This window comes from Mustelus asterias, unplaced genomic scaffold, assembly GCF_964213995.1.
Source record: "Mustelus asterias unplaced genomic scaffold, sMusAst1.hap1.1 HAP1_SCAFFOLD_1975, whole genome shotgun sequence".
Classification (NCBI taxonomy): Eukaryota; Metazoa; Chordata; class Chondrichthyes; order Carcharhiniformes; family Triakidae; genus Mustelus; species Mustelus asterias.
This window is the reverse complement of record NW_027591920.1, coordinates 31,862-45,000: the sequence shown is the minus strand read 5'-3', so window position 1 is coordinate 45,000 and position 13,139 is coordinate 31,862. Positions and strand designations below refer to the sequence as shown.

The 13,139-nt window shown below is 47.7% G+C and overlaps 1 protein-coding gene across 1 annotated transcript in view; it reads left to right on the top strand.

Moving 5' to 3' along the window:
• LOC144489058 (uncharacterized) overlaps positions 1-4,094 on the top strand; it is a 26,513-nt gene extending 22,419 nt beyond the window's left edge. The window contains exon 2 of the mRNA XM_078207008.1: positions 71-4,094. Coding sequence (XP_078063134.1) covers positions 71-707 — 637 coding nt within the window. The 3' untranslated portion in view covers positions 708-4,094. The remainder of the gene's footprint in view (positions 1-70) is intronic.
• Positions 4,095-13,139: the final 9,045 nt, after the last annotated feature.

The following is a 13,139-nucleotide window of genomic DNA, read 5'->3' as shown; positions in this document are numbered from 1 at the left end:
GTCGCGGGGTGGTATAGGTAATTCCGTCCGCAGATCCAGCATGGCTCACAGTATCTCTTTTTCCTTGCAGTTTCCGACGAGTTGCTCGAGTTATTCCCAGCGATAAAGAAGGAGGTGGGCAGTTCTCCTTTCTGATGGCTTTAACTGCTGACCAGTGCGAGAACTACAACAGGAACCTGCCGTTCATCCCGGGCAGACCTGAAAGACCAAGCATCAAACGGAACAGCCGATACTTCATGGCTTATCCAGCAGCAAACTACATAGCCGTCTATCGCAATGGCGCCCAGTGCTCAGAGTACAAATTACTTCACCCGCAGCCTGGGAGGTTCAGATATGCTGCTGACGACTTCGTGCTCAGCACGAGAGACATGCCTGTCGGATGTGTCATTCTTTACACAACTTACGCTCCCTGCACTAGGAGGTGCTTTAGTGATGATGAGTACTGGTGTATCATCGATCCCATATTGAACTTAGCATCCCGATGGTCCAACCAGAATATTGGGAAGTATTTGGTCTTTAGTAACGTGTATCGACATGACACGAATGAGAACATTCGCATGATCGTCAGGAACAAAATAGGAGAAGTGGCTCTCTCTGGGTTTAATATCAGAAAATGCAATGGGACTGGATATCCCGTCTTCTGTCACCTCTGTAATCATCCCGATTACTGCACTGAGCAGGTTACCACTGGATCGCAGAATATCTGAAATAGAAACCAGGATCATCACAAGCAGGGTGCATTTCAGTCCCTAACGCCAGCGTCTGCTGTCCACATGGGAAGGTCACCCTGAACAACTGACCTTCCCCTCCCTCCACCCCTTTAACCTTCCTCCCTTTGCTTCAGCTGATAATCCGATTCCCCCCGGCATGTTTCAATTGAACACGCCTGCACAGTGTACAGTGTACTGTTCCGGTCACCCTGTTATAGAAAGGACATTATTAAACTAGGAAGAGTGCAGGACAGATTTACCAGGATGCTACCGGGACTTGATGGTTTGAGAAGTTGGATAGATTGGGACATTTCTTTTCCCCCCTGTACCATAGGAGACTTGGGTGTGAGCTTATAGAGGTCCATAAAATAACGAGGGGCACAGATGAGCTAGATAGTCAACATCTTTTTTCCAGAGTTAGTGGAGTCTAAAACTAGAGGGCGTAGGTTTAAGGTGAGAGGGGAGATACAGAAGGGTCCAGAGGGGCAATTTTTTCACACAGAGGGTGGTGAGTGTGTGGAACAAGCTGCGAGAGGTAGTAGTAGAGGCGGGTACAATTTTGTATTTTAAAAAGCATTTAGATAGTTACATGGGTAAGATGGGTATCGAGGGATATGGGCCAAATGCGGGTAATTGGGACTTGCTTAGTGGTGAAAAAAAGAGGGCGGCTTGGACAAGTTAGGCCGAAGGGCCTGTTTCCATGCTGTAAACCTCGATGACTCTCTGACTCCATGCACCACTCTCTGAGGGAGCACGTTCCCCCATCCTAACCAATCGCCTCTCACTGTCCCAATTTGCCCATTGCCATGAATCTTGCCCCTCGATTTCTGGACCCTTCCCCTGGTGGGAACAATGTCTCTGTGCCTATTTTGCCCAGACCCCACCTGGTGATGTTGACCATCTGCATCAAGACCCCCCTCACCCTCTTCTGATCGAATCATAGAATCCCTATAGTGTAGGTTGAGTCCATTCGGCCCATCGAGTCTGCACTGACCACGATCCCACCCAGGTCCTATCCCCACAACCCGACGTATTTACCTTACTGGTCCCCCAAACACTATGTCCAATGTAGCATGGCCCATCAACATAACCCGCACACCTTCAGACTGTGGTGGGAAACCGGAGCACCCGGAGGAAACCCACGCAGACACGGGGAGAATGTGCAGACTCCACACAGACAGTAACCTGAGGACGGGAACCAAACCCAAGTCCCACGTGCTGTTCATAAGTTCATAAATCCATAAGATATAGGAGCAGAATTGGTCCATCGGCCCACTGGGTCCGCTCCGCCATTCAATCATTCCTGATGTGCTCCTCATCCCCATTTTCCTGCTTTCTCCCTGTAACCCTTCAACCCATTACCAATTAAAAATCTCTCTAAAGCCTCCTTCAATTTACTAACTGTCCCAGCATCCACCGCACTTTGGGGCAGCGAATTCCACAGATTCACAACCCTTTGGGGGAAGTAGTTTCTCCTCAACTCTGTTTTAAATTTGCTGCCCCTTATCCTGAGACTGTGACATCGAGGATGCCCCACCAGCGGAAGCATCCGCTCCACGTCTACTTTATCCATACCTTTTATCATCTTGTATACCTCAATTTGATCTCCCCTCATTCTTTTCAATTCCAGATTTATAGGCCTAAACTGTTCAATCTTTCTTTGTACGATAAACCCCTCATCTTTGGAGTCAGTCTAGTGAACCTCCTCTGAACTGCCTCCATCTTTCCTCAAATAAGGGGACCAAAGCTGAGCACAATACTCCAGGTGTGGCCTCACCAATCCTTGTACATGTTGTGAGGCAGCAGTGCAAACCATTGTGCTGGCCTCTTATCCTTCTCACTGTCCCCATTTTCAACCAAAGTAGCACGTTGGGGAGGCGATGGCCGAGTGGTGTTATCGCTAGACTATCAATCCAGAAACTCATAGAACATAGAATATTACAGCGCAGTACAGGCCCTTCGGCCCTCGATGTTCCACCGACCAGTGAAACCAATCTAAAGTCCCATCTAACCTACACTATTCCAATATCATCCATATGTTTATCCAATAACCATTTGAATGCTCTTAATGTTGGCGAGTCCACTAATGCTGCAGGCAGGACATTCCACGCCCTTCCTACTCTCTGAGTAAAGAACCTGTCTCTGACATCTGTCCAATATCGATCACCCCTCAATTTAAAGCTATGTCCCCTCGTGCTAACCAGCACCATCCGAGGAAAAAGGCTTTCACTATCCACCCTATCTAATCCTCTGATCATCTTGTATGCCTCTATTAAATCACCTCTTAACCTTCTTCTTTCTAACGAAAACAACCTCAAGTCCCTCAGCCTTTCCTCATAAGACCTTCCCACCATACCAGGCAACATCCTGGTAAATCTCCTCTGCACCCTTTCCAATGCTTCCTCATCCTTCCTATAATGCGGCGACCAGAACTGTACGCAATACTCCAAGTGCGGCCGCACCAGAGTTTTGTACAACTGCAACATCATCTCATGGCTCCTGAACTCAATCCCTCTACCAATAAAAGCTTAACACACCGTACGCCTTCTTAACAACCCTATCAACCTGGGTGCCAACTTTCAGGGATCTATGCGCATGGAATGTTCAGCTCATGTTCCAGCGACCTGGGTTCGAATCCCGCCATGGGATTCTTCAAAACGAAATCTGGAATTAAGAATTGACTGCTGATCATGAAACCATTGTCAATTGTCGGAAAGAACAATCTGGGTTCACGAACGTCCCTTTAGGGAAGGACATCTGCCATCCTTACTTGTTCTGGATGTGACTCCAGAGTCAAAGCGATGTGGTTGACTATCCCTATAGTTAGGGATAGTTAGGGCACCGAGTGATGGGCAATAAATGCTGGCCAGCCAGCGACGCCCATGTCCCATGAATGACTAATAAAGAAAAAACTCACGCCACATCAGAAAGAGACTCAACATCAGCGAGACAGGGGGAGACGGATCAATGAAGATGTGAGGGCAAAGCTTGGGTAGGGACAATACTTGATATCCATTTCCGACTGCATAGCAAGTTGATCAGACCAAGAGAGACTAGAACCAAATATGAAAGGGAAAGCAGGCAACTTTCATCCAGCAACACAGGGGGAATGTCACTTATTCTATAATTCAGATTGCAGCCTAATTTGGGAATTCATGTGGCCCCATCCCCAAGATGTTTTCCAATGTGGGTTTTAAACATATGTTAATCATTACAACCTGTTGCTTCCAGTTCATTACAAATACCGTTGCGTACAACGTCTTAATGAAGATGCTTGAATGATATGTATAACCTATTTGGAACATTGTATTCAGCCAAATAATTTCTGACTCTGATTACTGAGCGATTCTTTCAGCATGTTGAATAAAGCGCAGACTGAATAGACCAGGGACGTTTATGTTTATGCATTGTTCTACTATTTCACTTGGATTTAAATATTATTGCCACATACACAGAATCAAAGAATACGGTGCAGATGGAGGCCATTCGACCTATCAAGTCTGCACCCCACTCCGCATTTTACCCAGTACATGTACCATGACTAATCCACCTAACCTGGGACATTAAGGGGCAAATTAGCACGGGCGATACACCGAACCAGCTCATCTTTGGACACTAAGGGGGCAACTTAGCATGAACAATCCACGTAGCCAGCACATCTTTGGACACTAAGAGGCAATTTACCATGGCCAATCCACCCAACTTGCCCATCCTTGACACAAAGGGGGGATGTTATCATGGACAATCCTCCCAACCAGCACATCTTTGGACACTAAGGGGACACGTAATCATGGCCAGTCCACCTAACCCACACATGTTTGGACACTAAGGAGCAATATAGCATGGCCAATCCACCTAGCCTACACATCGTTCGACACTAAGGGGCAATTTAGCATGGCCAATACATTTAATCCGCACATCTTTCGACAGTAAGGGACAATTTACCATGGCCAATCCATCTAATCCGCACATCTTTCGACACTAAGGGACAATTTAGCATGGCCAATCCATCTAATCCGCACATCTTTCGACACTAAGGGACAATTTAGCATGGCCAATCCACCCAACCTGCACATCTTTGGACACTAAGGGACAATTTACCATGGCCAATCCACCCAACCTGCACATCATTGGACACTAAGGGACAATTTAGCATGGCCAATCCACCAAGCCTCCACATCTTTGGACACTAAGGGACAATTTAGCATGGCCAATCCACCTAGCCTACACATCGTTCGACACGAAGGGACAATTTACCATGGCCAATCCATCTAATCCGCACATCTTTCGACACTAAGGGGCAATTTAGCATGGCCAATCCACCCAACCTGCACATTTTTGGACACTAAGGGACAATTTACCATGGCCAATCCACCCAACCTGCACATCTTTGGACACGAAGGGGCAATTTAGCATGGCCAATCCACCCAACCTGCACATCTTTCGACACTAAGGGACAATTTAGCATGGCCAATCCACCCAACCTGCACATCTTTGGACACTAAGGGACAATTTAGCATGGCCAATCCACCCAACCTGCACATCATTGGACACTAAGGGACAATTTAGCATGGCCAATCCACCTAGCCTACACATCTTTGGACACTAAGGGACAATTTAGCATGGCCAATCCACCTAGCCTACACATCGTTCGACACTAAGGGACAATTTACCATGGCCAATCCATCTAATCCGCACATCTTTGGACACTAAGGGGCAATTTAGCATGGCCAATCCACCCAACCTACACATCTTTGGACACTAAGGGGCAATTTAGCATGGCCAATCCACCCAACCTACACATCTTTGGACACTAAGGGACAATTTAGCATGGCCAATCCACCCAACCTACACATCATTGGACACTAAGGGACAATTTAGCGTGGCCAATCCACACAACCTGCACATCTTTGGACACTAAGGGACAATTTAGCGTGGCCAATCCACCCAACCTACACATCTTTGGACACTAAGGGACAATTTACCATGGCCAATCCACCCAACCTGCACATCTTTGGACACTAAGGGGCAATTTAGCATGGCCAATCCACCAAACCTACACATCTTTGGACACTAAGGGACAATTTACCATGGCCAATCCATCTAATCCGCACATCTTTCGACACTAAGGGACAATTTAGCATGGCCAATCTACCCAACCTGCACATCTTTGGACACTAAGGGACAATTTACCATGGCCAATCCACCCAACCTGCACATCATTGGACACTAAGGGACAATTTAGCATGGCCAATCCACCTAGCCTACACATCTTTGGACACTAAGGGACAATTTAGCATGGCCAATCCACCTAGCCTACACATCGTTCGACACTAAGGGACAATTTACCATGGCCAATCCATCTAATCCGCACATCTTCCGACACTAAGGGGCAATTTAGCATGGCCAATCCACCCAACCTGCACATCTTTGGACACTAAGGGACAATTTACCATGGCCAATCCACCCAACCTGCACATCTTTGGACACTAAGGGGCAATTTAGCATGGCCAATTCACCCAACCTACACATCGTTCGACACTAAGGGACAATTTACCATGGCCAATCCATCTAATCCGCACATCTTTCGACACTAAGGGGCAATTTAGCATGGCCAATCCACCCAACCTACACATCTTTGGACACTAAGGGGCAATTTAGCATGGCCAATCCACCCAACCTACACATCTTTGGACACAAAGGGACAATTTAGCGTGGCCAATCCACCTAGCCTACACATCTTTGGACACTAAGGGACAATTTACCATGGCCAATCCACCCAACCTGCACATCTTTGGACACTAACGGACAATTTAGCATGGCCAATCCACCCAACCTGCACATCTTTGGACACTAAGGGACAATTTAGCGTGGCCAATCCACCCAACCTGCACATCTTTGGACACTAAGGGACAATTTACCATGGCCAATCCACCCAACCTGCACATCTTTGGACACTAAGGGACAATTTAGCGTGGCCAATCCACCCAACCTGCACATCTTTGGACACTAAGGGACAATTTACCATGGCCAATCCACCCAACCTGCACATCTTTGGACACTAAGGGACAATTTCGCGTGGCCAATCCACCAAACCTGCACATCTTTGGACACTAAGGGACAATTTACCATGGCCAATCCACCCAACCTGCACATCTTTGGACACTAAGAGACAATTTAGCATGGCCAATCCACCCAACCTGCACATCTTTGGACACTAAGGGACAATTTACCATGGCCAATCCACCGAACCCACACATCTTTGGACACTAAGGGACAATTTACCATGGCCAATCCACCCAACCTGCACATCTTTGGACACTAAGGGACAATTTAGCATGGCCAATCCACCCAACCTGCACATCTTTGGACACTAAGGGACAATTTAGCGTGGCCAATCCACCCAACCTGCACATCTTTGGACACTAAGGGACAATTTACCATGGCCAATCCACCCAACCTGCACATCTTTGGACACAAAGGGACAATTTAGCATGGCCAATCCACCTAGCCTACACATCTTTGGACACTAAGGGACAATTTAGCATGGCCAATCCACCTAGCCTACACATCGTTCGACGCTAAGGGAAAATTTACCATGGCTAATCCATCTAATCCGCACATCTTTGGACACTAAGGGGCAATTTAGCATGGCCAATCCACCCAACCTACACATCTTTGGACACTAAGGGGCAATTTAGCATGGCCAATCCACCCAACCTACACATCTTTGGACACTAAGGGACAATTTAGCATGGCCAATCCACCCAACCTACACATCTTTGGACACTAAGGGACAATTTAGCGTGGCCAATCCACCCAACCTGCACATCTTTGGACACTAAGGGACAATTTCGCGTGGCCAATCCACCCAACCTACACATCCTTGGACACTAAGGGACAATTTAGCATGGCCAATCCACCCAACCTGCACATCTTTGGACACTAAGGGACAATTTACCATGGCCAATCCACCCAACCTACACATCTTTGGACACTAAGGGACAATTTTGCATGGCCAATCCATCTAATCCGCACATCTTTCGACACAAAGGGACAATTTAGCATGGCCAATCTACCCAACCTGCACATCTTTGGACACTAAGGGACAATTTACCATGGCCAATCCACCCAACCTGCACATCATTGGACACGAAGGGACAATTTAGCATGGCCAATCCAACTAGCCTACACATCTTTGGACACTAAGGGACAATTTATCATGGCCAATCCACCTAGCCTACACATCGTTCGACACTAAGGGACAATTTACCATGGCCAATCCATCTAATCCGCAAGTGTTTCGACACTAAGGGGCAATTTAGCATGGCCAATCCACCCAACCTGCACATCTTTGGACACTAAGGGACAATTTACCATGGCCAATCCACCCAACCTGCACATCTTTGGACACTAAGGGGCAATTTAGCATGGCCAATCCACCCAACCTGCACATCTTTCGACACTAAGGGACAATTTAGCATGGCCAATCCACCCAACCTGCACATCTTTGGACACTAAGGGACAATTTAGCATGGCCAATCCACCCAACCTGCACATCATTGGACACTAAGGGACAATTTAGCATGGCCAATCCACCTAGCCTACACATCTTTGGACACTAAGGGACAATTTAGCATGGCCAATCCACCTAGCCTACACATCGTTCGACACTAAGGGACAATTTACCATGGCCAATCCATCGAATCCGCACATCTTTCGACACTAAGGGGCAATTTAGCATGGCCAATCCACCCAACCTACACATCTTTGGAAACTAAGGGGCAATTTAGCATGGCCAATCCACCCAACCTACACATCTTTGGACACTAAGGGACAATTTAGCGTGGCCAATCCACCTAGCCTACACATCTTTGGACACTAAGGGACAATTTACCATGGCCAATCCACCCAACCTGCACATCTTTGGACACTAAGGGACAATTTAGCATGGCCAATCCACCCAACCTGCACATCTTTGGACACTAAGGGACAATTTACCATGGCCAATCCACCGAACCCACACATCTTTGGACACTAAGGGACAATTTACCATGGCCAATCCACCCAACCTGCACATCTTTGGACACTAACGGACAATTTAGCATGGCCAATCCACCCAACCTGCACATCTTTCGACACTAAGGGACAATTTAGCGTGGCCAATCCACCCAACCTGCACATCTTTGGACACTAAGGGACAATTTACCATGGCCAATCCACCCAACCTGCACATCTTTGGACACTAAGGGACAATTTAGCGTGGCCAATCCACCCAACCTGCACATCTTTGGACACTAAGGGACAATTGAGCATGGCCAATCCACCCAACCTGCACATCTTTGGACACTAAGGGACAATTTAGCGTGGCCAATCCACCCAACCTGCACATCTTTGGACACTAAGGGACAATTTAGCGTGGCCAATCCACCCAACCTACACATCTTTGGACACTAAGGGACAATTTACCATGGCCAATCCACCCAACCTGCACATCTTTGGACACTAAGGGACAATTTAGCATGGCCAATCCACCCAACCTGCACATCTTTGGACACTAAGGGACAATTTAGCATGGCCAATCCACCGAACCCACACATCTTTGGACACTAAGGGACAATTTACCATGGCCAATCCACCCAACCTGCACATCTTTGGACACTAACGGACAATTTAGCATGGCCAATCCACCCAACCTGCACATCTTTGGACACTAAGGGACAATTTAGCGTGGCCAATCCACCCAACCTGCACATCTTTGGACACTAAGGGACAATTTACCATGGCCAATCCACCCAACCTGCACATCTTTGGACACTAAGGGACAATTTAGCGTGGCCAATCCACCCAACCTGCACATCTTTGGACACTAAGGGACAATTTACCATGGCCAATCCACCCAACCTGCACATCTTTGGACACTAAGGGACAATTTAGCATGGCCAATCTACCCAACCTGCACATCTTTGGACACTAAGGGACAATTTACCATGGCCAATCCACCCAACCTGCACATTATTGGACACTAAGGGACAATTTAGCATGGCCAATCCACCTAGCCCACACATCTTTGGACACTAAGGGACAATTTAGCATGGCCAATCCACCTGGCCTACACATCGTTCGACACTAAGGGATAATTTACCATGGCCAATCCATCTAATCCGCACATCTTCCGACAGTAAGGGGCAATTTAGCATGGCCAATCCACCCAACCTGCACATCCTTGGACACTAAGGGACAATTTACCATGGCCAATCCACCCAACCTGCACATCTTTGGACACTAAGGGGCAATTTAGCATGGCCAATCCACCCAACATGCACACCTTTCGACACTAAGGGACAATTTAGCATGGCCAATCCACCCAACCTGCACATCATTGGACACTAAGGGACAATTTAGCATGGCCAATCCACCTCGCCGACACATCGTTGGACACTAAGGGACAATTTAGCATGGCCAATCCACCTAGCCTACACATCGTTCGACACTAAGGGACAATTTACCATGGCCAATCCATCTAATCCGCACGTCATTCGACACTAAGGGGCAATTTAGCATGGCCAATCCACCCAACCTGCACATCTTTGGACACTAAGGGACAATTTACCATGGCCAATCCACCCAACCTGCACATCTTTGGACACTAAGGGGCAATTTAGCATGGCCAATCCACCCAACCTGCGCATCTTTCGACACTAAGGGACAATTTAGCATGGCCAATCCACCCTACCTGCACATCTTCGGACACTAAGGGACAATTTAGCATGGCCAATCCACCCAACCTGCACATCATTGGACACTAAGGGACAATTTAGCATGGCCAATCCACCTAGCCTACACATCTTTGGACACTAAGGGACAATTTAGCATGGCCAATCCACCTAGCCTACACATCGTTCGACACTAAGGGACAAGTTACCATGGCCAATCCATCTAATCCGCACATCTTTCGACACTAAGGGGCAATTTAGCATGGCCAATCCACCCAACCTACACATCTTTGGACACTAAGGGGCAATTTAGCATGGCCAATCCACCCAACCTACACATCTTTGGACACTAAGGGACAATTTAGCGTGGCCAATCCACCTAGCCTACACATCTTTGGACACTAAGGGACAATTTACCATGGCCAATCCACCCAACCTGCACATCTTTGGACACTAAGGGACAATTTAGCATGGCCAATCCACCCAACCTGCACATCTTTGGACACTAAGGGACAATTTAGCATGGCGAATCCACCGAACCCACACATCTTTGGACACTAAGGGACAATTTACCATGGCCAATCCACCCAACCTGCACATCTTTGGACACTAACGGACAATTTAGCATGGCCAATCCACCCAACCTGCACATCTTTGGACACTAAGGGACAATTTACCATGGCCAATCCACCCAACCTGCACGTCTTTGGACACTAAGGGGCAATTTAGCATGGCCAATCCACCCAACCTGCACATCTTTCGACACTAAGGGACAATTTAGCATGGCCAATCCACCCAACCTGCACATCTTCGGACACTAAGGGACAATTTAGCATGGCCAATCCACCCAACCTGCACATCATTGGACACTAAGGGACAATTTAGCATGGCCAATCCACCTAGCCTACACATCTTTGGACACTAAGGGACAATTTAGCATGGCCAATCCACCTAGCCTACACATCGTTCGACACTAAGGGACAATTTACCATGGCCAATCCATCTAATCCGCACATCTTTCGACACTAAGGGGCAATTTAGCATGGCCAATCCACCCAACCTACACATCTTTGGACACTAAGGGGCAATTTAGCATGGCCAATCCACCCAACCTACACATCTTTGGACACTAAGGGACAATTTAGCGTGGCCAATCCACCTAGCCTACACATCTTTGGACACTAAGGGACGATTTACCATGGCCAATCCACCCAACCTGCACATCTTTGGACACTAAGGGACAATTTAGCATGGCCAATCCACCCAACCTGCACATCTTTGGACACTAAGGGACAATTTAGCATGGCCAATCCACCGAACCCACACATCTTTGGACACTAAGGGACAATTTACCATGGCCAATCCACCCAACCTGCACATCTTTGGACACTAACGGACAATTTAGCATGGCCAATCCACCCAACCTGCACATCTTTGGACACTAAGGGACAATTTACCATGGCCAATCCACCCAACCTGCACATCTTTGGACACTAAGGGACAATTTAGCATGGCCAATCCACCCAACCTGCACATCTTTGGACACTAAGGGACAATTTAGCATGGCCAATCCACCCAACCTGCACATCTTTGGACACTAAGGGACAATTTGCTATGGCCAATCCACCCAACCTGCACATCTTTGGACACTAAGGGACAATTTAGCGTGGCCAATCCACCCAACCTGCACATCTTTGGACACTAAGGGACAATTTACCATGGCCAATCCACCCAACCTGCACATCTTTGGACACTAAGAGACAATTTAGCATGGCCAATCCACCCAACCTGCACATCTTTGGACACTAAGGGACAATTTATCATGGCCAAACCACCGAACCCACACATCTTTGGACACTAAGGGACAATTTACCATGGCCAATCCACCCAACCTGCACATCTTTGGACACTAAGGGACAATTTAGCATGGCCAATCCACCCAACCTGCACATCTTTGGACACTAAGGGACAATTTAGCGTGGCCAATCCACCCAACCTGCACATCTTTGGACACTAAGGGACAATTTACCATGGCCAATCCACCCAACCTGCACATCTTTGGACACTAAGGGACAATTTAGCGTGGCCAATCCACCCAACCTGCACATCTTTGGACACTAAGGGACAATTTAGCATGGCCAATCCACCCAACCTGCACATCTTTGGACACTAAGGGACAATTTAGCGTGGCCAATCCCCCCAACCTGCTCATCTTTGGACACTAAGGGACAATTTACCATGGCCAATCCACCCAACCTGCACATCTTTGGACACTAAGGGACAATTTACCATGGCCAATCCACCCAACCTGCACATCATTGGACACTAAGGGACAAGTTAGCCTGGCCAATCCACCTAGCCTACACATCTTTGGACACTAAGGGACAATTTAGCATGGCCAATCCACCTAGCCTACACATCGTTCGACACTCGGGGACAATATACCATGGCCAATCCATCTAATCCGCACATCGTGCGACACTAAGGGGCAATTTAGCATGGCCAATCCACCCAACCTACACATCTTTGGACACTAAGGGGCAATTTAGCATGGCCAATCCACCCAACCTGCACATCTTTGGACACTAAGGGACAATTTAGCATGGCCAATCCACCCAACCTGCACATCTTTGGACACTAAGGGACAATTTAGCGTGGCCAATCCACCCAACCTGCACATCTTTGGACACTAAGGGACAATTTACCGTGGCCA